At 35.9% G+C, this 27608-nt stretch overlaps 1 protein-coding gene across 3 annotated transcripts in view; it reads left to right on the top strand.

Annotated features, from left to right (window-relative positions):
- Positions 1-27608, top strand: part of NALCN (sodium leak channel, non-selective) — a 407611-nt gene that overhangs the window by 253415 nt on the left and 126588 nt on the right. For all 3 annotated transcript variants that reach the window (XM_054574357.1, XM_054574356.1, XM_054574358.1), the window contains one exon: positions 2973-3047. In XM_054574357.1, coding sequence (XP_054430332.1) covers positions 2973-3047 — 75 coding nt within the window. The remainder of the gene's footprint in view (positions 1-2972; positions 3048-27608) is intronic.

Below are 27608 nucleotides of genomic sequence, written 5' to 3'. Positions count from 1 at the left end.
TTTCTCTTTTCTCTAAGAAGAATGTATAAAACGTACTTTAAAAAATAAATAAATAAATTGTTGTATATTTAATAACTTCTTGTCAAACTTCACTTTACACTGTCCAGTTACCATTTCAGTGATACAGTTTAAAATAACTACATTGCATGTATTAAAAAGAAAAACAATTAAAAAATCTGAAAGAAAATAATTAACAGAGAAGAAACTAATGTCATCACTTTGTGATTATTACAACTACCCTCTCCCACCTCTCCAGTCTGTCTCAGCCTTCTCCCTGGCAGCCATGTTGGCTGGTCTTAGCTGCTCACCAGGCCACTAATTAGCCACATGCTGCCAAAATCCTGTTTTTGCTCATTACTAGGAAGCCTTTTCACAATTCTCTATCTGCAAAATCATTCTTTTCCTTGGTTTTTTGTTGTCTTGACAACACAGGATTGGACTTAGTGCCTCACAATCTTAAATAAGTAATGTTCAGAAGATGTACCAGACCCATTTGTCCAAACTGGCTCTCAGAAATATAAATGCTTGGAGAGCAACAACTACATATGTGATATTCTGCTTGGGTTTAGCTTCTGTTTGTCAGTTTTCACATTTGTGTGTTCCACCCCGAAACCCCACTGCAATTTTCCTTCACATTCCTGTATCCTGAGACAAAAGGAGAATGTTTTCTGGGATGAAGCATGAAGGAGGCAGAAAGCTCGGGAAAGAGGCAGGGAGGCAAAGCATGTTTGGGTGGTAGTATGGCATGCCACTCTCAGGGACAACAGTACTAGTACCAACCAGAGTGTACTTTGACATTGAAGATTTGTCTTGTACCCACTTCTTGTTTGAATTTGGTGGGGAAATAACATTGCTAGGGGTCCCACATGGACAAGGGCAGCCTGGACAGAGTTGAGAAGCTGCCTGAGAGGTCTCCTAAGAACAAGTCTCTCATACTTTCTGCTTGGAATTGTAGAACTTCCAAACATCCCTGAGAGTTGAGAGTCAAAGTATAGGAACAACACCACTGTAGGAACAATGCCCCAAGCCAAAGACCAGATGGAGAGTGGAAGGGTTTGAGTGGAGGCCTCCCAAAAAGATATGTCCATGTTCTAATACCAGAACCTTTGACTGTGACCTTATTTGGGAAAAGGGTATTTTCAGATGTAATTAAATTGAGGATCTTGAGATGAGATCAGCCTGGATTACACAGGTGGGCCCTAAATCCAATGAGAAGTGTCCTTTAAGAGATAGATGAGGACAAGATGCAGGGAGAAAGAGAAAGCCATGTGAAGACAGAGGCAGAGATTGGAGTGATGCAGCCACAAGCCAAGGAACACCTGGTGCCGCCAGAAGCTGAAAGAGGAGAGGAAGGATCCTCCCCTAAAGCTTTTGGAAGGAGCATGTCCATCTGACAACTTAATTTTGGATTTCTGACCTCTAGAACTGTCATAGAATGCATTTATGTTGTTCTAGGCCACTAAACTTGTGCAATTTGTTGCAGCAGCCTGCAGAAACTAACACCTAGAGTGCTACTGTGAATCAGAGACCTTAGCAAGAGCTGCACAGGTTGAGGTGGTGACTAATTCAACATGGAGAAAGCTTAGCTATATAATATTAACAAATGGGAATAATTTGTTAAGAGAGAAATTAAAAGGAAGAATATAAATTAGGAATGGAAAAAAGCAATTACCAAATGAATGTGGAACTGTAGAGAATTCAGAGTTGAAAAGGGACTAGAAATTAAAACATTTTTAAAATATTGAATTTTTGTTATTTTCTTTTTTATTTTATTTACCTACTCAAAAAGAAGCACATGACTTTTTTACTTGAAAAATATGGTAAAATACAAAGAAAAGAGAAAAATCCATTTTTCAGACAGGCACCATTAACATTTCTAAAGAACCTCCTTCTAGCCTTTTTATTATTCCTTTGTGTACATGTTTGCACTTCTACCATATATACTTTTACTTAATATTATAATGTAAGCACTTTTTCAATAGTAATTAAAATTTATGAGTGAATTAATTATCTATTTCTAGATAAAAAGTTATGAACAATTTAAGAGTTTACACCAGAATGAACATTTATATCTCATGCAGTTTCAAAAGGTTAAGAATCTGAGACAGGTTTAGCTGGTGTTTCTAATTCAGAACCTCTGATGAGTTTCTAATTAAGTTGTTGGCTGAGGCTGTGGGCTCTATTGAGGCTGGAGTATCCTCTTCTAAGATGGGTCACTCAAGGTGGTTGTTATCAGGAGGCCTCAGCTCATCACCACATGGGCCTCTCCCTGGATGGAGCCTCTTGAGTGTCTCCAAGGTATGGTACCTGGCTTCCACCAGAGTGGGTGACCCAAGAGAAAGCACAATGAAAGCCACAATGTCCCTTTTTACCTAACCTCGCAAATCACATGTGATAATTTCTGTAATCTGTTGCTTACACAAACAAGCCATACTCATCATGGTGGGGACTCCAGAGACTCACAAAAGTGTGAACAGAAGGACTTGTGCAGGACTAGCCACCATAATGAGAATTTTTAATGGTTGAGTGGATTTTATAATAGAGATCTCTATTAACTGTATTAATTACTTATTTAAGGTTAGATATTATTTCCAGTGTTTCATTATTACAAATAACTATCAAGAACCTTGGTAAATAAAATTTTTATCAGTACTTCAGGTAATTTTCTTCAGATATTGTCTTAGGAGTAGGGTTATTGAGTTATAATTTTTATTCTTAATTTACATTTTTAAATTGACTTCATAAGCAAATTAATATGTATATAGTTTATGTCAGTTAACATATTCATTTCTTTCAATGTACTTGAGAAAAGTACCTTAAAATGTCTATGCAGTGATTCCCAACTACATGCCTGTTTTTCATTTAATGCATTCTATATGGTGTATATTTCAGGTAGATATTTTATATCATATGTAGTGTTTTAATACTTAATGGCATGTGGGTTTTTTCATTGTTATTTAACCATTTTATAGATCCTCCTGAGTTTGTTTGTTGCTGTTATTTTGGACAACTTAGAACTTGATGAAGATCTAAAGAAGCTTAAACAAGTAAGTAATGCATGGGGAATTCTTTAAAATGTGTGCATACAGGTAACATTAAAGCAGTTTGAGTTTCCAAGTCAAAAATAAAATGTTTTAATAAATTAAGACAGTCTAAGTTGGCAAAATATTTTTGTTTAACTTTTATTTTATATCAGCAAAGAAAATTCTTTACTGTTCTATGAATATCCTAGGAACATTTTTACATTATTATTATGAGTAAAGGTAAGATTGATATAGTATAGTAAATTGAACTTGGAGACCATTCTTTTTCTTCCATTAAATGAAAGCTGTCTGAAATTGAAGTGCTCCAGAGCCAAATTACCATTTTGCATAATTATATATAACACTCTTATCATCATAAAAATATTAAGCATCAACTTGCCTGACCTACAAACACTAAAGGAGAATTTAGTCTGGATTCCCATGGTGATAATAAGAAATGGAATAGAAAAAAATGATCAACTGTGCCCGGTTATTTATGAAAACAGATTTGATCTTATGTCAATAAAATCATATCCAAAAAATGAAAATGAAAATGTATGAAAGTTATCATATTGAGAGAAGAAACATTATAGGTATGATCGACCATTCTCATAGTGTCTGTTAAATGAAGGATACTTGGCTTGAATATCTGGCTCTATCAAAGAGTATAGACCCTGTCAGAAAGAGAGTTTGTGGGAAACAGAGACACTGGATAAGATATTCTCTGATTATCCTTGCCAACACTGCAAGAATAATAGGGATGTTACTGAAGAAAACCAAGATTATAACACAAATCTTATCTGAATTCTAGGAGGCCCTACACCTTCATAATTTTCAAATTTCATCTCACTTTCCTATTTTTACCAAAGCAAAAGCATAATATATTTAAATTGCTTCGTTGCTTGCATATCTGAGAGTTACTTTAGATGTTCCATTTTATCATTCTTGTTTATCTCCAAAACCTATGTTTAACTAAGGGTTGTCACTAAAGGACAAAAATTTATGTAAATGTGCCCATTTAAATGAACCATGTGGTGCTTTGCTTTGAGTATATAGCATTAGTTATTAAAGTGTTTTTTATTTAATCATTCACTAAATATTAATGATGTTTTGTTCTTCTGGAAATTCTGTACATCAGAGCTGATTATCCAATTGTGCTAGCCTACAGTTTGGAGTATCTTCTTTGAATATGTAGAGATATTTGAGCATTGAAAATCCCAATCATAAATAAAACAGCAAATACAACTTTATTAGTACTTTCTGAATTGTTTTAGCCATGAATGAACTAAAACTACATTTATATTAAATTCATCTATTTATGCACTTATCTACTGATGGATACTTGGGCTGCTTCCATATCTTGGCACTTGTAAATAACACTGCAATGAATATAGGGGTGCTTACGTTCTTTTGAATTTGTGTTTTGGGTTTCTTTGGATATATTCCCAGAAGTGGAATCAAGCTGGATCAAAATGCAGATCCATTTTTAATTTTTTGAGGTATCTCCATACTGCTATCCATACACAATGGAATAGCACTCAGCTGTAAAAAAGAAAATTTTACATTTTTGCGACAGCATGGATGAACATGGAGGACATTATGCTAAGTGAAATAAACCAGTCAGAGAAAGACAAATCTATATGATTTCATTCATATGTGGAATATAATGAACAAACTGAACTAATAAGCAAAATAGAGACAGACTCATAGATATAGGGCAGGATGACAGCTATGAAGGGGTTTAGGGGATGGAAGGACTGAGCAAAAGGAAAAAGGTCTCTTGGACATGGACAACAGGATAGTGATTGTGTGGGGAGAGGAGTATAAGGGGGAAAATTGTATACAATACAATAAGGGGAAAATACAAATACAATGGAAAAATACAATTAAAAAAATAATGGTTAAAAGTAAATTAAAAAATAAAAAACAAATCCCCACTGTCATTAATGTAAATTGAAGTTTTCAGCTCTTGTATAAGCTGGATCAAAAATAAATTAATTAATTAATAACAAATAATCCAATGTGTAAAAAAAATGAAGTCATCTATTAAATTCATACTTGAAACTCATTAAATTGCTATAAACCAAATATTGTTACAGTAAGCTAAAATGTTCCTGGTTTACTCTCTTCCATTTTTGTATATTTTGTTTTCACTAGTTTTCAACCATTTTATCATCTTTTATATCCATGGTTTTCTTTATTTCCTTTGATGTTGGCCTTTGAAGTAAGGTTCATTTACATAATTTCAAGAATACACTCACACACACGCGCACACACACACACACCTGCTTTCATGCACACATGCACATAATGATTGGCTACCTGAAACTTTAGACTGTCTTTTATGGCTTCTATTAGCTCTCCAATAAAAATGTTGCCTGAAATATTTGTTTAGCTTTTCATGTGCAGGCCGAGCCCTTAAGGATTTAAATATATATTCCCATGGAGAAATGTGGGGAAAAAAAAGTATTTGATTTTCTTAATGTCTGAAATTCCAGAAAGTACTATGTATTCCAAAGTCCATCCCTTCAGTTCAAACTTTTTTCATCTTTTACTCTTTCCACCAACTAATTTATAGGTTCTTATGCCTACAGTAACATTTGTGGAGTAATCAGTGCTCACAAGGGGCAGAGTTAGAATTTGAATCCAGGCAATTTAGACCAAAGCCCAGACTCTTAACTTCATCATTATATTGAGTTGAGCTAAAGATGTATAGATGCCAAAAAGAAGTCATGCCTTACATGGAAGATCATTCACAGGACTGTTAATTACCTACTTATAATTAATGATATTTTAGATGTAAAAGATGTCACTATATTCATGAAATAACAGTTGATGTAAGGGTCAGTGTTCCAACGAATGGAGGAGAATTAAGAAACCCAGTCATTAAAATTATCCAAAATAGTTCTTTGTTTTCCCCTTGAAAAACAAGTGATCTAATCAGAGCCACTGGAGTTAGGACTTATGCAAATGCTAAGAGCTAAAATGCTTACCATTCACTCCACATAATGGCAGATGCTGCCCAAGGTACCTATTCTCTCAGTGACCTTCTGGAGCAATTATTCTCCTTAAGCACAGACATCATATGCCTGCAGCATATGAACATTTTAGCCATGCCTCTAGAGACTTTTAATCTATATGTATTATGATTGTGGTAAAAACAATTGTGTTAAAATATAAATGTTGATTCATAGACATTTTTTAACAGTAGTAGAAACCAGTACCTGGAGGAGTTAAATATTAGTCATTAAACAGATCTATTATAAGGAGAAAATCAGTTCTCACATTTTGGGGAAGAACCATGACCTTGAAGATGGAGAAGAAGGGAGATCATAGGAGAAAGCTGAAAGGTACTGTGAAGGAATTGGATTGATAGAAAAGAAATAAGTAAAGAAGTAAACTAGAAAGACATTTTAGATATGAAATTAAGTAAAAGAGTATGCATTATGACTATAATACCATGATAACCTGGGAGGAATGTGACCAAATCCAGAAACAGGAAAGTGATTAAGCCAGGTGGCCAAATGTCAAAGGACACTGAACATTTCAGGAAGTTCCCCGAGGGCAAGTACTGTCTACTGATCAGTTGTTGGTGGAATCATGGAATCACATACTCCTTAACTAGAAACATGGTGCTACATATATTTTTCCCATTTTTTTATGAGGTCATCGCCTTGCCCTTTAAGTCAGTGGTTTCCAAACAGGGGCTGATGATATCTAGGGTTTTTCAAGGGAAACTATAGAGCAAGCAGCCTTTTTTACCATTACAAGGAGCCAAACAGGAATTGTGTATTTACCCAGTGTAACAGATGTGCTAACTAAAATGCCAATTTTAATAATTTTAGCTGGAAATCTGTAAATTCTAGGTGGCAGTTCTTCTTCCCTAATGCCAAAGCTCTGACATCTCTTCATTTGCGCCTTCTTTTCAAAAAAAAAAAAAAAAAGAAGAAGAAGAAGCAATACCAAATTACTTATTACTTAATACAGGTATTTTGATAGAGAGAAAAAATTAAGATCAGAAGGGAAAATAAAAGAGCTCCTTGGGGATAAATTTTGAAAGGTCTGACATAGTACCTATTCCCAACATCCCCGTCTCCAAGATATCACCAGGATTGTGACTTATTGGTCACTGGTGTAACTTTTCCTTTATCACTCTTCAAAATAAATAATGAAAATAGTATCATCTGTTGATTTCCTGTGTGTTGCACATAAGAAGAAATCAATTCCTAGTAACAATAGATAGCAGTAGCAATCATTTCATAACAACCATAGTTTACATGACCTCATGTCTAATTAAATAGAGATGATGCTTCCCTTTATAGCATCCCCAAAACCCAATACTGGACCTGGAGATGGCAGATGATAGATGATTGATTGATTGATTGATTGATGATAGATAGATAGATAGATGATAGTTTTATACATAAGATCAGAATATTGACTAAAAATGAGATTGTTGGTGAATGTGTAACTTGGCTGTCAAGAAGCCAAATCAGTTTGTATAGAGGTTAAAAAAATCCCTTGACTTAATATATCCCCTGAACAGGAGGAAGAGGTTACAACCTTGATGTTCATTGGTGTAGGAATAACACTGGGGAAAGTAGGTGGAGTTGTGCAAACTTTGAAAATGAAGAGGATTCTTGCAGCTTTAATGATTTTTGCAAATTCAATGCAAGACAGATACAAAGCATTTTCTTTGATGCAGTATAAAATTCATTAAACTATGAGGGGGAAAAAAACACAGTAAAACCTCAGGGAAAGAACCTGAGAAGGGAAATACAGATAGTCTGTTTAGATTAAATTCAAAGCTATGAGATTAAAACTTGTTTCCCCAGCTCTGTATCAAGTTTCATTTGAATCCCAGTTCAAATTTGATAATACTTGGCCTTGGATGATGTCCTCTGCATATTGGTGGGGTGGGAGCTTCTCTATCTTACTGATTGACTTTTTAAAAAAAAAACAATAAAAATCTTTTAGTCCTTTTTAAAATATGAGCTCCACCAATAAAAAGATGCAAGGAAAATAAGACCAGCAACACTGAAAGGAAAAGAAATCAACATAGAGAAGAGGGAAGGAGGGATGGAGGGCGGGGAAAAGGAAGGGAAGGGGAAAGTCAAGGAACATATAGCAAGGACTCATGGACAAAACCAAAGGGGAAGAGCTGAGGGAGGGAAGGCAGGAGGGGGCAAGGGAAAGTGGTGGGGGGTAGGCAGAGACAAATGTATTTGAAAAAATAAAATAAAAAAAGAGTAAAAAATTTAATAAAATAAAATATGAGCTCCAGATTAACATTTCTCTTTAGCTTTACCTGGGAACGTATATTTTCATTTCTGTCTTGTCTCCTATATCAAAGTCATTGCAGGTTTAGGGGAATAGCAAAGAGACAGGGTGTTGCAGGAATACACCATTCATCTAAGCACTGGTGGTGATCACCTGTTTTAAGTTTGGCTTTCATCATTCTTAGTATTTTGTCTGCCTTCCCTGAGTGAACTCAAATTAATGTAACATAAAAAAGAATGATGAAACTGCTACAATAATAACAAATATTACCGACTGATAATTATTTTATGCAATGCACTTTATATTAAATTATTGAATTCTGAATATTAAATACACAGAAGCTAACATTCAGGGAAGTACATTCCTTGCCCAAACTCACACAATTTGTAAGTTCCTACATTGGGATGACATGGGCTCTCAAAGTCTAAACCAGTATCCTTACCAAAAAATGCCACACTACCTGATCAGAGAACCAGTCATTCAATCATTATGAAATAAATGTCTAGAAAGCAGAGTGAATGAGACACTTGGATTTGTGAATTAATATATTCCCTCTCTGTGAATGTATAGACTGGAAGCCAAATTCTAATCAGAATATGGCTTAATGAATCAGAAATGCGTGTGGGGTGTGAGGGAGGAGGGTCACATGATTCAAATATGTAATAACATGAGGCTGAGATTGTCTGAAGTATTATTTTTATGGTTGGTATATTACTATCCATTCTATAATCCTGAGGTCTTAATTCTCATATATTGTGCATTGTGCATCATATATTGTGCATCATGTATTGTGTTGACAAAGGACATAATGATATCCAAGACATTGTTCCTGCCTTTGTATAGCTTAGGAGCTGGTAGGAGAAAGTGACAAATAAACAGATACTACAAGAGGTTTGGGGAAGACATAGAAGACACATCTAACATAGACTATGAAATCAGAGATGTTTCTTACAATTATGATACAGCCTGAAATCTAAAGGTTGAGTAATACCTATCCAGGTGAAGGGAGCTGGAAGAAGGTGGCATAAGGAGAGGTACTTAAGATAAAGGGAACAAGAAGCACTTTACTTAGGAAAAAAATACAGTGATTTTTTAAAGGCCACTAGAAATTTACTGTGGGTCAAGTATAGAACAAGGGAGAAAATGGTGTGCTGGATAAATAAGCAGGGACCAGCAGGTGAAATAATGTAAGCAGTGCTAAGCATTTAGATATTGTGTTGATGGCATGTAAGCCAAAGAGTGACATAATCTTTTCTACATCCTAGCTTCAGTCTGTAAAATGAACTGAAAAGCTCCTAGGCCAAAGATACAAAAAACAATTTATAGAGCAGACAGTAACCACAGCCTCAAAAAAGGAAACAGAGATGAGAGAATATAAAAGTCTTGCGAAATTGGAAGAAAAAGAGAGGAAAGGATTTGTTGACCAATTAGTTGTAAGAGATGAGAAAAGGCAGGAGATGGGGATGCTGCCCAGGTTTCCAGATTGCTTTATGTGTGCTATGACAATAAATATGGGATTTATTTTCTTTTAGGGGTTGGATATTGTTCATATTTTCATGAGATAGGTGCCTGGGAGATATCTAAGAGTGATGTCTACAGGTAGATGTATGGTTTAAAGGTTAGGTGTAATATCTGGACTGAAAAAAATATTGGAGAGGAGCAAAAGTCAACATGCAGATAATGATATAAGGTCTTAGAAATTATGAGTTAACAAAGGGAAAAAATGGTTACCAGAGTCACAAGAGCAATTAGAAAGACCCTGAAAAGTGAATGAGAAGTCAAAGCCCAAGAGGTAGGAAGAAAGCCTAGAATGTGTTTGTCATCAAATCCAAAAGGTAAAAGTGTTTCAAAAAGGAAGCTTTGGTTAACAATCTCAAACACTTCAGATAGGTCAAAAATTGTTACCATAGAAAACAATTCTATTTTCAATAACATCGAAAAGAATAAAATACTTATTCTTAATAAGTATTAAGAATAAAAAAATAAAATAAAATACTTAGAAATAAACTTAACTAAGGAGGTGAAAGACTACTACACTGAAAACTGTAAAACATTGATGAAAGAAATCACAGGAGACAAAAATAAATAAAAAGACATTCTGTGTTTGTGGACTGGAAGACTTAATATTGTTAAAATGTCCATACTATCCAAAGCAATCTACAAAATCAGTGCAACTTCTATCAAAATCTCAATGTATATTTTGCAGTTATAGGAAAGAAATTCTAAAATTCATATGGAATCTTAAGAGATCCCAAGCAGCCAAAACAATCCTAAAAAATAAAACAAAGATATCTCATACTTCTTGATCTCAAAACATAACAAAGCTACAGAAGTCAAGATGGCATGGTCCTGAAATGTAGACAGACATATAGATAAATGGAGCAGAAAGAGAGCCCAGAACACTGGCATATATGGTCAGTCTTTGACAGGGTGTCAAAACCACACAAAAGGTAAATGACCATCTCTTTTAATTAATGATATAAGGAAAACTAGAAGTGCATATGCAAAAAAAATTAAATTGGACCCTTACCTTACACCATATGCAAAATATTAACTCAAACTGGATTAAAGACCTTAACATAATATCTAAAGATATAAAATTCCTAGAAGAAAACACTATGGAAACCTTCATGGCATTGGAAGTGTCATTGATTTCTTGGTTATGACACCAAAAGCATAGACAACTAAAGCAAAATAGAAAAATTGGACTTTAGCAAACTTAAAAACCTTTGTGTATCAAAGGGAATAACCAACAGAGTGAAAGGAAATTCATGAAATCGTAGAAAGTATTTGCAAATCATGTATCTGTTAAGGGGTTAATATCCAGAATATATAAAGAATTCCTACAACTTAACAATAATGAAAACAACTAAATTTAAAAGACAGCAAAATATTTGAATGCTCATTTCTCCCAAGAGTATATAGGTGGCCAAGAAGCATATGAAAAGACACTCAACATTATTAATCATTAGAGAAATACAAATTAAAACCACAATGAGATAATACATCTCACCCATTGGATGGCCACTGTTAAGACAAAATCAACAGAAAAAAAGTTGAAGAAGATGTAGAGAAATTGAAACACTTGTGCAGTGTTGATGGGAATGTAAAATAGTATGAAGTTTCTAAAAAAAAAATGAAAAATAGATATGATTCAACAATACCTCTTGTGGGTATGTATCCCAAAGAATTAAGAGCAGAATCTAGAAAAGATATGTGTAAACCCATGTTTATTTCAGCATTATTTTCAATAGCCAAGATGTGGAAGCAACCCAGATGTCCATTGATACATGAATGAATAAAGGAAATGTGAATACACAGGGTGGGGCAAAAGTAGGTTTACAGTTGTTCATGTGGAAAATAATAACAGGGTCTGTCCAGAAGGTATCTAGCCTTGTACTATGAGAAACTGAGACATTTATTGAAGAAGATACATGATACAAGAAACATTGTGCACGGGACAATGATGCCTCAGTCCTCTTCAAAGGAGACACCTTGGGACCTCACACAGTTCTCCCAGTCACCATCAGCTGCCAAGTCATATTTTCATGAATCTTATCAATGGTCTGAAATATCTTCTCTTTCAAAGGTGATTTTAGTTTTGGGTAAAGCCAGAAGTCACAGGGTGCCAAATCTGGGCTGTAGGGGAGCTGAGTAACCTGGGTGATTTGATGTTTCACAAAAAACTCTGTATGAGACTTAATGCATGAGTGGGTGTGTTGTGATGAGGCTGCCAATCTCCAGTTGTCCATAGTTGCGGCCAAATAGTTTCCAAGGAGAAATGTTCAAGCTTAATGAAAACTTTGGTGCAGATTCATTGTTCTACTTGTTCATTCATTTTGAATTTGACAGCCACATAGTACACATGCTCACTCAACAGCATCTACCATCGCCATTGACTAGTACAGTGAAGTCATTGTTCATGCATACATATTCCAGTCCACTTTCATTGGCTGCCAGGTTATATCAATGTCATGTAAACCTTTTTCATTGTATTAGCAATGGCTGGACTTCAAAACTGTATTGTTATGGCTCTAAGAAAAAAGCGTGCAGTTGGTTTTTAGTCTTATGCAGCTTCTCACAGTCACTGAATTGTAAAAAGATTTTTAGCTGTGTTGACTTGTTATAAGGAGTTAGGGAGGTGAGTTTTACCCTATGTGTACCTGAATAGGAAACATGAGTATACTGCAGATAGTGTCATTGCCTTGATTTATTCCTTTTGGTCTCAAGTTTCACACAGAACATTTTTCTAACAATGTTCTGAAAAGGAAAATTACCATATTTTGCTGTGTATAATGCACACCCATGTTTCTGACCCAAACTTTCAGGAAAAAAATCTTTTGTTTTAATTTTTAATTCAAGTTTTATTTATTTATATTTAGAGACAACACCAATTATTGTATTCCAGGGTATTATTTTGCATATGGATATCATTATTGCTTTCTAGAGTTACACTTTTCACACATGAGCATAAATAAAATAATTAAAAACATTTATATAGACATGGAATTAGTACTACCCATGTATAATGCACATCCTTATTTTTCCCTCAACAATTTGGGTAGAAAATATACATTATACATGGCAAAATAGTTTCTTAGGAACTGCAACAAAAATATAATACCTGGGTGGCTTAAAACAATAGAAATTCATTGTCTCACAATTCGATATACTTTTCCATTCTTCCCAAGCTTTTTTATTATCTATCTGCTTGTTCATTAATTTTTCAAACATTTGAGTTCCTACCACGTACAATATACTGGACCATGTACTGAGGAGACAAGAATAAACAATGAAGATTTCTGCTCTCATTGAACTTATGGTCTAATGGAGAAGCTGGATATAAATCAAATAGTCAAATCAAGTTATACATATTTCCAAATTGAGATTAACTTTCTTTAGAAAAACAACACCATCTGAGTGAAAATTTAATAAAAGACCTTGACCCAGATAGGAGTCAGGGAGGTGAGTAAGGAGAAAGAAACACTTGAGCTAAGTTATGAAGAATAAATTGCAGTGAACTTCACAGAGGTGTTGATAGAGATGGAAAGGGGCAAGCATTCCATTGAGAAGGAAAAGCATTTACCCCAGGCATAATTCAGAAAGCCCAAAGTTAAAGTGGTGTAAAGTGAGCCTGGAAAAGTAAGCAGGGTATAGACCCTGAAATTGCTTGAAAAACATGTTAAGAGCTTTTTTTTTGCCTTTGACCTAAGATTAGTAAGAAGTCACTGAAGGCTTTTAATATGGTAGAAAGTGATGAATTAAAGAGCTATTTGGGAGGTAAAATCAACAGAGACTTGGTGATAATTTGAATTTAAGAACATAAAGGATAGAGTCTCAAGGATGACTCTTGGTTTCAAGTTTGTTTACATGGATGAATAATGACAACATTTACTGAACCAGGAAACATTAGCATAGAACTGTATTTGAATAAAAAGATCATCAACTCAGTGTTGAGTGTGTTGAGTTTGCAGTGAGTTTGAGACTCTGAGCACAGAAGCTTAATATTTGGTTGCATGTTTAGGTCTAGAGTTTAAAGATGATGGCTGGCAGGCTACAAACATAAATATGATTACTCAATGTAATTCTTAATTTTTTGTTCAGTGCCTCCTATGTGCCAAGCACTATTCAAGGTACGTGGGGTAAGTCAGTGGAAAAACCAGACAAGTCCGTGTCCTCTTTGATTCTTTTATTCTAGTGAAGTTCTCTGTATTGGCATAATAGTGGAAGTTGTAAATATGGATGAGATTGTATAGAGCAGGAAGAAAACTGGTATTGGCACCTTGAGCAAAAACAACATTCAATAACTGCACGTGCTTTGCTCTTAGAGTAACACAAATAATGTCTCTGTTTTTGTCCATGTAAATGTTGACTTTTGGTTCTGTTACAAATAATCACTACTCTCTCTGTCTCATTTTATCCCCCAAAAGAGAGACTATCTGATTGGTCCAGCTAGTCCATATTACACTCTTAGGCCACAATTTCACATTTCTGACTGCCTTACAATGCGAGTCAGACATACACAAAGCCATCAGCTTTGAACAGGTCAAACACAAAAAGGGCCGCTCTGAAATTTGTCTGGCTCCTTAAGACGATCCTTTCTTCTCCTAACTCTCAACCCTGGGTTACACTCTAGAGAAACTAGACAAAAAAGAGGAGATATGTGGCCACCACATAATTTTATACAAGAAAAATAAAGTGAATTAAGCCTGTTAACAAAGGAATAAAAGGAGCTATGGAGCATTGAAAGAAGAGACCATGTCCCCAGTTCTTGGCCACATTTCACACTTTGAGCTCAGTGGGGAAGAAGTTTGGAAGAGAAACCAGATATGAGACCAGATGGCACTAGATTGATTTTTAATAACTAAAGGTGGTCAGAAAATTATGGAATTTATCTAAGAACAGTGACAAGTCTATTTTTCTTTATTCATAGTTTTGTTTCCCTGTTCCTAAGAGACAATGATTTCATATTGACCTTTTCTTGTACTTTACTCACTGCACTTGCTCAGTAGTGAGCACAGTGGGGAATGGGGCTTGTCTGACATTTTCTATTGAATAATTTTTACTCTAATATTAAAAAAATGACATTATTTCTAGGAAACAAGAAATGTATATGCATGTTATTTTGTTTGATGTTAGCCCTATTTCCTTGTTGTTTGCATAAAATATGTTGATAAATATGCATTTTCTTAGTGCATCTAATAAGTTCTTTTTATCAAAGTACACAAAATTAAACAATTCTACAATCTACCACAAGCATGCTCAAGAATGATACTTGGAAAATACATGATTGTTGCCTGAAAAGGAATTACTTAAGTGGAAAGAACATAGCTGTTCCCTTAAGTTCAAGACCCCAATGTAGAGATTCCAGTATAAAATATGTGTCTTTTGTACCTCTAACTTAAAGTGTGATATTTATTTTATAATAAATACCATCTTAGTTATCGGTATTAAGGTGGAAAAATAAGGAAATTCACTGTAGATAATGAGAGTGTATTTCACATTGTCAGAGAAAGAAGTTACAAATAAGTAAAGGGGAGATGCCAGAATAAATCCTGTAGTGCTAGATTGAAGTAGGAATATCAGTATAAACTCAGTTTATTTTTATTTATTTTAAGATAGATACAACAGATACATAGATATGTAGGTACATAAATAAATATGTAGATAATACAAAGATACAGATGTATAGAGATACATTGATGCATGGATGAATAAATATTCATATTCATATATGTAGATAGATACATGGATGGATGTAACAAGAAAAGCTGGTGCTTAAGACTATCATTTTTACATACCATTATACAATAAAATAAATAAACACATTTGTTAAAAGTGGCTAATTCTAGAGCTCAGTTAGGGAGGACATAAGATGAGACTGAAGTATTCTATGGAGCCAGAAAGTAGTGAAGAGCTTTAAAAGAAACAAGATAAAGGTGTATTAAAAGTGTAGAGGATACTATTGAAAGAGTGTCCAGTGGCCAAAACAGGAACAACTTGAGCAATAAAATAAATAGCAGTACTATTGGATTATACCCTATATTCAAAGTCATGACAAGCAGGGGCCTTCAGCCATGATTGCTCTACCCAGGAAAGCTATCATTTAGAACCAAAGGGAAGATAAAGACCTTCCAAGACAAGAAAAAGCTAAAGGAGTTCATTGTCACCAAACCATTATTATATGCAATGTTAAAGGGGCTTATCTATGAAAAAGAGGAAGATCAAAACTAAGAACCTTAAAATGGCAAAAATACATATCTATCAATAATTGATATGTAGGAAAAGAAATCAACAGAGACAAGAGGGAAGGGGGGGCAGGGAAAGGGAAGGGAAGGGGAAAGTCAAGGAACATATAGCAAGGACTCATGGACAAAACCAAAGGGGAAGAGCTGAGGGAGGGAAGGTGGGATGGGGCAAGGGAAAGAGGTGGGGGGAAGGCAGAGACAAATGTATTTAAAAAGTAAATAAATTAATTAAAAAAATAAAAAAAAAGAAAGAAAATGGAAAAAAAATAATTGAATCTAAAAAACAAATTAAGCAAATGAAAAGAACAGAGACAGAGTCATGGATACAGAGAGCATTTTGATGATTATTAGATGGGAGGAGTGTGTAAGAAAATGGGTGAAGAAGTGAGGGGATTCAGAAGTACAAATAGATAGTTACAGAACAACAATGGGGATGTAAAAGACATTACCAGAAATGGAGTAGCCAAAGAACTTACGTGTATGAACTATGGACATGAACAATGGTTTGGGGATTGCCTGAGGGAGTGGGGGGTGCTGAGTGGAGGGGGCACAGGGTGAAATATCAGGACAACTGTCATAGCATAATCATTAAAATATAACTAAAAAAATAAAAAAATAAAACTATAAATAACCAAAATGCGTACTTTTGTATAAATAAATTATTGAATAAAAAGTGTAGGAGAAAGGGGAACTCTTCTTAACAGAATAATTCCAAATCATAAATGCAGAAAAATAAAAATAAAGAATAAATGGGGGAAATATAAAACCATCATTAGAACTGTTGATATAAGAAATGCCCAAATCTGTAGAGAATTTTGAATTTTTAGAAGAGTTTATTTGACCCAAACAGACAATATATGCCAGAGAGCAAGATCTCAAATGCTTCAGAAAATAACAGTTGTGTAGCTTCTTTTACGCGTTTGAAATTGAGGGGATGTAATGAGGATTGGAGAAAGCAAGGTGGGGATTGGATCACAGGATAGTTAACAAGATTATGTACTTTCTTGAATGTAAATACTAGCCTCCTCTTCAAGGGGTATTACTTCTGGTATTTCAAAGGTGTGTTAACCTAGATGCATAAGAAAAATGGGACCCAAGATAGCAGAGGAGTAAGTCGAGGCTACACTAACTTCTTCCTCAGACTAATCTGGAATTACAACTAAATTGTAGAGAAATTATCCTGAATAACCAACTGAACACTAGCTGGAGAGAAGCCTTATAAACACAGACAGACAGAAGAAACCACTTTACCACAACGTGACTGGTAGGGAGTGCAGAGGAGGAATGAGAGGGCTGGTTGGACTCCCAGAGGTGGCAGCTAAAGTTCTGGAGGGATAGTTCAGCAGCCAGGGTGGGGGTTCCCCCTGAGAAGTGTGGGGTCTAATCCCCAAGCTGATCTCCCTAGCCTACAGGACCAGAACCACAAAAGGAACCCAGATAACATCTGGCTGTGAAAAACAGCAGAGTTTCTGTCCCACAGGGAGAGATGACTAGAAATGTAGAGAGCCCCTTAAAGGGCCAACACACAAAATTTTGTTGACAGCCACTTACCCTGTGCTCCAGCAGAAGAAAGGCTCAGTGAACTAGAGATGAACTAGGAGAGTCTGGGGCTGGTGCCTCTGGTGAGGGAACTGAAGGAACAGCTGCCAGGATCCATGTGCTGAGTCATTCTCCATAGAGGTCATCTTTCTCAGGCAGAACACTCCCCTCCAAGTGGCATCAACCTGAGGGGAACCAATGCCCCACCTGCAGGAATTACTCTGCCATACCTTGTCGAGCTTAAGCCAAGCTCCTTACTACAGCTTGAAGCTATATAATTGATTAAGCTTAACAACTGAGGCAGCTCTCTGGGATCTCTGAGAAATTTTAGCTGACCCTCCCCTGGACCCATTGTTGTTATAGCCAGCTTTAGTGTGCAGCCCAGTTCTTTCTATCTATACCCAGGTCCAGCAGAGGAGGCCCAAAATTATGGATCACTGATGGCTCCAAACAGGTTGCCCAGGGCCTGTCACAAGCAGCATCTGACAAAGGACTGCACCAGAGTCTTTGCAGATCTACCTAATACGTAGAAACAAATACGAAGAAGCAGCCAAAATGGGATTAGGGGGAGTCAGGCTCTGTCCCTCAGAGCCACTCCAGGTTGTCAGATTGGGAAATAAAATAAGTCATTCCAGACATTTCTTGGTCTGCCAGGGAAAGAGTGTGGTGATTCCTTCTAGAATGCCCCAAGCCCCTGTGTTAAATGGCTTTTATTAAAAGTGTTATCAATGAGGGCTAGGTAGCAGGAATGTACAGGTAATCTCATTATGTAAGTATTAATGTTTACAGAAAATAGGTAATGTTTGAGGAAGACAAAGGGCAGGAACACACTGATTTGCATGGGTCCAAGATGAGTAAACATAAGAGCACCAAATGGTTTAGGATCAGGGTCTGTAAATAATGTAAATTTCCTTCCCTGCATGAGCCAGTTAGCATAGCTTCGATGGAAAAACAAAGCATGCTTCAAGGAATTTACTTCTAGGCCTGATTTCCCCCAGGAACCACCCAATCCAGTGTAGGGATGCCTCTAGTATTGTTTCAAGCCTGATCCAGGCAGGCAGAACAGAACAGCCAAGAGATAAGGAGACTTCTTTCAGATAGAATGAGGACTCCAACCATACCGAAGCCAAGGGGTGAAGGTCTTTTGCCCTTTCTCCATGTCCCCCAAGTCCTTCCCCAATGACCCCTATGTGACTGTGCCTGTCTCAGGTGGCCCCTGCCATCGAGGGGGTCTTACCCATCATTGACCAGCCATCCTCTGGGGCCAAGCAGGGTGATGTGAGGGAGGCAGGGGCCGAGTCCCTGCAAGGGGGGCAGGTTTTATTTCCTCAGTGTCCTATTTTCCCAAGGCTTCCTTGCTTAGCTCCAGCAATGAGGCCCTCTCACCTGTCAGCAAAGCTACAGTTCCTGAAACCAGGCAGGACAGTTCCCAACAATGGGAAGACAAAGAAACAGATCCCAAGTGAAAGAACAAGATAATTCCCCAAAAGAAGAACTAGATGAAATGGATGAAAAGCAATTTATCAGAGAGTTTAGAGTAGTGATTATAAGGATACTCAACAGCATGAAAAAAGACATAGAAACCATAAAAAAGGACCAGTCAGATATAAAGAATGCAATATCTGAAATAAATAATACACTGGAAGGAATAAACAGGTTAGATGAAGCAGAGGATCAAATCAGTGATTTGGAAGACAAGGTAAAAAGTAAGCACCCAGACAGAGGAGCAAAAAGAAAAAAAAGAATTAAATGAGGAGAGCTTAAGAAACATTTTGGACAACATGAAGCATAACAACATCTACATCATGGGAATAGCAAAAGGAGAGGAGAGTGAGCAAAGAATCAATAATTTATTTGAATAAATGTTGACTGAAAACTTCCCTAATCTGGTGAAGGAAAAAGACACACAGGTCCAGGAACCTCAGAGAGTCCCCAACAAGTTGAACTGAAAGAAGCCTGCACCAAGACACATCATAATTAAAATGACAGAGCTTAAAGACGAGAAGAGAATCCTAAAAGATGCAAAAGAAAAGTAAGTAGTTACATATAAAGGAGCAATAATTAGACTGTCATCTGATTATTCAACAGAAACATTTCAGGCCACAAAAGAGTGGCATGAAGTATTCAAGGTGATGAAAAACAAGGACCTACAAACCAAGGCTACTTAACCCCGCAAGACCATCATGTAAAATTGAAGGAGAACTAAGGAACTTCCCATATAAGAAAATGCTAAAAGAGTTTGTTAACACCAAATCAGTACTGAAACAAATTTTAAGGGGTTTGCTTTAAGAAGAAGAAGATGAAAAAAAGAAGAAGAAAATAGTATAACAATAAAATGGTACTACATATGTAACTATCGATAATCACCTTAAATATAACTGTCTTAAATGCTCCAACCAAATGACATATGGCAGCCGAATGTATAAGAAAAAAAGACCCATATATATGCATTTCATGTTGAAAGATACACACAGACTAAAAGTAAAGGAATGAAAAAGATATTTCATTAAAATGGAAAGAGAAAAATACTTATATCCCACAAACTAGACTTTAAAAACAAGGCTATAGTAAGAGACAAAAAAGGACATTACATAATGATAAAGGAAACAATCCAAGATTTAGTAGCAATACTTATATCCAACAAAATAGACTTTAAAACCAAGGCTATAGTAAGAGACAAAGGATATTACAAAATGATAAAGGAAGCAATCTGAGAAGAGTATATAAACCTAGTAAACATTTATGCACTCAAGAGAGAAGTACCTAAATATGTAAGGCAAATCTTGACAGACATACAAAGGGAAAAATCTACAGAAATACAGTCATAGTTGAGGATTTTAACACTCCATTGACTTCAGTGGATAGGTCTTCTTGACAGAAAATCAACAAGGAAACAGAGGCCTTAAAAGACATACTAAATCAAATGGGTTTAATTGATATCTTCAGAGCATTTCACCCTAAAGCACCAGAATATACATACTTTTTAAGTGTGCATGGAATGTTTTCTAGGATAGACTACATGATAGAACACAAAACAAGTCTCAATAAATTTAAGAAGATTGAAATAATGTCAAGCATCTTCTCTGACCACAATGCTGTGAAACTAAAAATCAGTCACAAGAAGAACACTGAAAAACACACAAAGACACGGAAGCTAAATAACATGGTATTAAACAATGAAGGAGTATATAATGAGATAAAGGAAGAAATCAAAACATATCTTGAAACAAATGAAAATGAGAACACAACAATCCAAAATCTTTGGAACACTAGGAAAGCAATCTTAAGCGGAAAATTCAGCTCTGGCTGGTGTGGCTCTGTGGATTTAGTGTTTGCCTGTGAACCAAAGGGTCACTGGTTCAATTCCCAATCTAGGGAACATGCCTGGGTTGCAGGCCAGGTTCCCAGTAGTGGGAGCATGAGAGACACCCACACATTGGTGTTTCTCTCCTTCTCTTTTTTCCCTCCTGTTCCTCTCTAAAAAAAATAAAAATAATAATAAAATCTTATTAAAAAAAAAAAAAGAAAATCCATAACATTACAAGCCTATCTCAAAAAAAAAAAAAAAAGCTAAAATAAAAAGAACAATGAACAGGACTGGCTTAAAACCTTTTACTAAAGAAATTAGTAAATGGAGCATGACTACCACCATGACCTGCCCAGTTAGGAATTAATGATCAGATCACCCTGTGAGATTACTTTGCATAGAACCTCTTTCTGTGGTCCACAGGACAATGCAGTTATAATTAGTACAGGAAAGATATACTGAGGAATGCTGAAATTAGCATGTGAAATTTTAAGGAGAAATAGGGTATTTGTATGACCCAGAAGTATCTCACTGCAAAATTATTTTTTTAATTATTGCGATGATTTCAAAATGTGTCTACAACTTCTTCGATACTGACTCCTCCTAGGAGATAAAAGTTTATTCTTCTCTCCTTAAGTGTTGGCCAGAGTTAGTGACTTGGTTTTAAGTGACAGTGTAAGGAAAGGAAAACATTGTAACTTTATAGTGAAGAAAACTAGCAGACATACCTTAACCAAGTGATTATTGTTAACATCACCAATATAAAGGCATATTGATGGCATGTACCCCTGGTATGATAAGATGAGCATGCCACATATATAGGATTTGTTCAAAAATTTCATAACCTCAGTTTAATCATGAAAAGATATCAAACAACCCCAACTGAGGGATACTCCACAAATTACCTGCCCAGTGTTCTTTAAAACTGTCAAGGTCATTTAAAACGAGGGAAGCTTGAGAGACTGTCACAGCCAAGAGAAGCCTAAGAAGACATACAATGAAATATAATGTGATATCCTATAACAAAAAAAAGACATTCATGCAAAAACCTTGGAATTCTAAATAACTTCTGCACTTCAGTTAAAAACATTGACTAAGGTTTATGTCTTAGTTTTTTTTAAATATATGATCCTATGGTTATTTAAGATGCTAACATAGGAAAGAGCTGGGTCAAGGGTATATTGAAGCTCTGGGCTATCTTTTCAGCTCTTTTATAAGTTGTAAAGTATTTCAAAATAAAGTTTTTTAATGGAATAAGCATTCTCTATGATGGTAAACTCTAATAACACAACATATAAACATCTATGTTGGCTTTTGTGTTGTCTTGCTCAAAGGTGCATATATCTGTGAAGCTTTATTCCATGAATATGTTGTATGGAATTTAATGTTAATTATGCCTTTTTGATCTTGAAAAGTTGGGACATGTGTTTCATCAGGAGCCAAATCAAAAGTTTTTATGATCTTTTCCTAATGGAAAAATGTGATGTGATGTGTCATTTCTTCTCTTCATCTTTATCAGAAATATATATATTTCTGATGAGTATAACTTTGAGGGTTTTGCTGTGCTGGTTAATATGGCTGATTCAACATTGTAAAAAACTTAGAAGAGAACAATAAGGTGATGAAAAATATCACAAATGGGGACACTTTTGCCTGTTTATAAGTCACTACTAATGTTTCCTTTTTTTGTTATTCATCTCATCACCGAATATTTTGTTATCATTGTCTTACATGTATAAATGCACAGAGATCTGCTCTGGATTAGAAATGTGTCATCTTACTAGGTAAAAGATACAAAAGCATAGAAGAAGACATGGCTAACTCAGGTGGGGGGCATGTTGGCAAGAAAAATGATAAATAAAATTCTTTTAGCTAAGTGAGAGAAAATGGTCCATATAAAACAAGTAGCAGGTACAAAATTGCAGAACTAAAAATTCATCTATTACTTTAAAATATTTTGATGAGAAAGTATACAACAGTGTTTAGAAACTCAAGCTCTGGAGTCAGAAAGATTGTGTTAAATCTCAGTTCTACCACTGCCAGCTGTATGACCTCAGGCAGCTGACCTAAGATCTTTGGACTTCAGCCTCCTTATCTATAACATGTTAGAATATGGAGTGAATTATGTGACCTACATCAGCGGGCTGTTTGACAATTAAATATTAGCAATGGAAAGTGTTCGGCATAGTATGTAGCACATGTTTGTTATTTCAGCTACCAGTTGTTTTTATTCAGAGAAATCTTCCTAGAGGAGATGATATTTGAAGAATGTATGAGTTAATCAAGGTTGGAAGGAAAGTGTATTGCAGGCAGGGGAACAGTATATTCAAAGCTACAAACATGAGGGAAGGACATGCAAACCAATGCTATTAGAGTCTGAAGAGCAAGACACTAGAGGATACTGTATAACATGCAAAGAAATTAACATTTTCTGGAGAGACCCAAGATGGTGGAGAAGTGAGTGGAAGTGACACTGACCTCATCCCAAGATGAATCTGGAATTACAACTAAATTGTGTAGAAATCACCTGGAACAAACAACTGAACAATAGTGAGAGAGAAGCCTTATAATCTTGGAGACAGAAGAATCAGCTTTAGCGCAACCTAACTGTAAAGGGGTGCAGTAGAGACTCAAGAAGGTCGGCAGGGTGCCCACAGGTGGCAACATCAGAAGGATATTGAAAGGGCCAGTTGGATCCCACTGAGAAGAGTGGAGTCTAAACCAAAAGCAGGGATCTCCAACCTACAGCATCAGAGATGAAAAAGTACACAGAAAACAGCCAGCTGGGAAAAGAGGCAGGGTTGCTCTCTACCAGAGACAGGAGGCTGGAGATTCAAAGAGCTGTTTAAAGGTCCAACACATAAATTTTTATTTGCAGCCACTTACCCTGGTCTCCACCAATGGCAGGGGCAGAGCAGGCTGGAAACACATGAGGAGACACTGGGGAAAGAGGTTTTGGGGAGAGAACTGAGAGAGTAGCTGGTGGGATCTTGGTGCTGACTCATCCCCCATGCAGCAGCAGCCATCTTGATCAGGCAGAGACCACTCCCCCTGAATGGCAGCAGCATCAGAGGACCCAATAGCCCTGTCCCAGGAAGGACTCTGCCCTGCCCCGAGCTTTCTAAGCCAGCAGGCTGAGTGCAGAGTAATGACTAACAACCGAAGGAAACAGCCATAGACAGTAGATTCCTGGAAGTCTCAAACAGACTGCCTAAGATCAGGCAGGGTCAACATCTGACATCATCAGAAACAGATCCAGAAAGCAAAAACAGCAGTTTCCTATCATAGAAGTTCACACCACAAAGTCAGGAAGCCAAGACAGGTCAATCTAAGACAAAACCAAAAGAAGAGTCTCCCAAATAATGGGAAGACAAAGAAATACCCCCCACTCAAAGGGAAAGGAGGAATCCCCACAAAGAGAACTAAATGAAATAGAGGCAGGTAAACTATCAGATGGTGAGGTCCAAACAATGATTCTAAGGAAGCTCAATGAGCTCAGTGAGCTCAGAGGAAATGACCAAAACTACAGGGAAACTACAAGGAACTTACTGCAAACTATATCAGCATGAAAAAAGGACATGGAAACTATCAATAAGAGACAAGAGGAAATGAAGAATACAATTTCTGAATCGAAGAACACAGTAGAAGGAATCAAAATCAGGCTAGATGAAGCAGAGGATTGAATCAGCGAGGTGGAGGACAAGGTTGAGAAAAGCTCCCAGAAAGAGCAAGAAATGAAAAAAGACTCAAAAAGAATGAAGACGTGTTGAGGGACATGGAGGACAACCTGAAATGTAATATCTGTATAATAGGGATACCAAAAGGAGAAGAGGAGGAGGAAGAGATAGAGAACCTGTTTTAAAAAGTAATAATGGAAAACTTCCCTAATTTGAGATAAGAAGAAGTCACACAAATCTAGGAAGCTCAGAGGGTCTCATTCAAGAGGAATCCAATGAGGCCCACTCCAAGACACATCATCATTAAAATGGCAAATACCAAAGACAAACAGAGAATCCTGAAGGCAGCAAGGGAGAAAGAGGTAGTAACATATAAGGGAGCCCCGATATGACTAGCAGCTGACTTCTCAACAGAATCACTGCAGGCACAAAGAGAGTGGCAAGAAATATTCCAAGTAATGAAAAGCATAGGCCTACAACCAAGACTGCCCTACCTAGCAAGGCTCTCAATTAAAATGGACGGTGAAATAAGGAGTGTCCCAGACAAAACAAGGCTAAAAGAATACACCAAACCAGCATTACAAAATATGCTAAAGGGACTGCTTTAAGGTGAAGAAAAAGCATCTGTGAATACCCAGGTCCTTTCACAGTCACCAATACTTGATATTACCAATATTTTTAATGCTTATTAATCTGATTGTGACAATGATGTGTTAATTGTTACTTTATTATTTGTTGAAACTAAATCTGTTTTTGTATATTTCTTGCCTATTCTATTATTTTTAAAAAGCTTTAAATGACTTTTTGGTATTCTTCATCTATTTATTGAGTAAAGGTTTATAGAATATTTTTCCCTAAAAAAAAAACAAAAAAAAAATCCTATTAACCCTTTTTTAGTTGTTTGGCAAATATTTTCCCATTCTATTACTTGTCATTTAACTTTTTTTATGTGTGTATTACTATATAGTCTTAAATGTTTAATATAGTCATATTGTTAATATTTTACTTTATACCTTCTGGGTTTGAATATTTTACTTCAAGATAAGAAAAATATTAGTTTGTATTTTCTCCTAAAACTCCGTAGATTCTACATATTGATTTTTAGCTCACCTGAATATTTCTTGTATAATGTGTGAAATAGGGCTCTTTATTTGTTTTATTTCAACTAATAGTGGTCCATGCACCTTATTTGTTGAATAAGCCTTATTTTACCCATTGATTTGAAATACCAATTTAATCATATATTACATTGTTAGACAGATATACATTTGTTTCTAGAATCCTCATCATATTTCATTGATATACTTGATTATTTCTGTGCTAGTGTCATATTGTTTTAATTTGCTGAGACTTTATGATGGTTTTAAATTTTTTAATATTTTATAATTGACTTTGACATTTAAAAAATAAATAAAATCAATCTGCACTTAAAAAAGAAAAAAGAAAGGGAAGAAAAAAAGAAGAAAGGAGGAAGGAAGGAAGGAAGGAAGGAAGGAAGGAAGGAAGGAAGGAAGGAAGGAAGGAAGGAAGAAAGAAAAGAAAGAACGAAAGAAAAAGAAGAAAGAAAGAAGAAAGAAAGAGAGATGGAACTCCTATCTTTTGCAGCAACATGGATGAAACTGGAGAATATTATGCTAAGTGAAATAAACCAGTTGGTGAAAGACAAACACAATATGATTTCACCTATAAGTGGAATCTATTCAATAAAATGAACTATTGAACAAAATAAACCACGGGCATGGAAACATGGAGCCAACTGAAGGTGACCAGAGGGAATGGGGAAAGAGGACAATGTGGAAAGAAGGGGCAAGGATTAGACAAAGAACATGTATGAATGGCCCATGGACATGGACAGCAGAGTGGGAATTGACTGTGGGGGTGGGGGTGGGGGTGGGATGAGTGGAAGGGGCCATTAGACAACTGTAATAGAATAAACATGACAAATATTTTTAAAAAATAAAAAACTTATCCAAAAAGAGGAAATTAACATTTTCTATACACAATTTACCATCCTTGCATTACTTTAAGAATCAGGAACATGATGATGTCTTTTTTAATGGTGTTCTGAAAGATGAATTTAAAGATACAGCATTAAAATGGAAATCCAGTAGAAGGGTTTAAGGAATGGCAGGGAGATAAAACCAGGGTGACCAAGTGACCATTGGATTCAGCAATGTGGGAAATGTTGGTGACTGGCAAGGGCAGATCCACTGAGGTACTGGGAAGAGACCTGAGACCAGAGAGGGTAGAAGTGGAGAGAAATGTTAGTCTGTTAGTGTAGATAAACAGTGTCAATGGTGTACTATGAGCAATTTTTTCAAGAAGCAAGTTTGAAAGGCATGGAGAATAGGGAAGGATGCATGATCAGGAGAAATGTTTGCCACTCTCTATTTTTATTTTCATTTTTTAAAATCAAGAAATGAGAAAATCAATCAGTCAACACAGTGAAGCGCAAGAAATGGAGAACAGCACATACAGGGTGGGGCAAAGTAGGTTTATAGCTGTGAGTACACAAAACACAATTTATTCTTGTATTATTATTTATTAATTGCTGTATTATTTTTCATACAGACAACTATAAACTTACATTTGCCCCACTCTGTATGTTCTCTCCTCTTCATTCATCTCCACTCATTGCGATGAGATCATTTTCACATAGAGCTACCAGTTACTGTGGCATAGTGATAGCTTTGGTTTTTATAGTGCATTTCCCTTGAGTAATTCAAATTACAGGCAATATGCTTTCTCACTTATATATCTGGCATTTATATAAAAGAATTTGAAGATCCTCATTTTTCATTTGAGAACATTGAAATCCAGGCTGGTTGAAAGATTGTAAAAACTGAGCAAAAATCTAAATTCATATCTTTTAATGTTTTTACTTAGAGTAGGCTGTCTCCTATGTTTTCTAAGTCAAAACAGAGAGGACAACTCTGTGAGAGCACTCTACATTCTGAATACCCTTTGTTATGGAATTTTTTCCCAATTAATTACAATATATCATTTCCTAACAAGAACCAAACATCTAGTTTAC

Source organism: Pteronotus mesoamericanus, unplaced genomic scaffold (genome assembly GCF_021234165.1).
Source record: "Pteronotus mesoamericanus isolate MK-2021 breed Mesoamerican mustached bat unplaced genomic scaffold, CSHL_Meso_final contig_26, whole genome shotgun sequence".
In the NCBI taxonomy this organism is placed as follows: Eukaryota; Metazoa; Chordata; class Mammalia; order Chiroptera; family Mormoopidae; genus Pteronotus; species Pteronotus mesoamericanus.
Note: the sequence above shows the minus strand (reverse complement) of the source record. Positions and strands in the feature narration are given on the sequence as shown.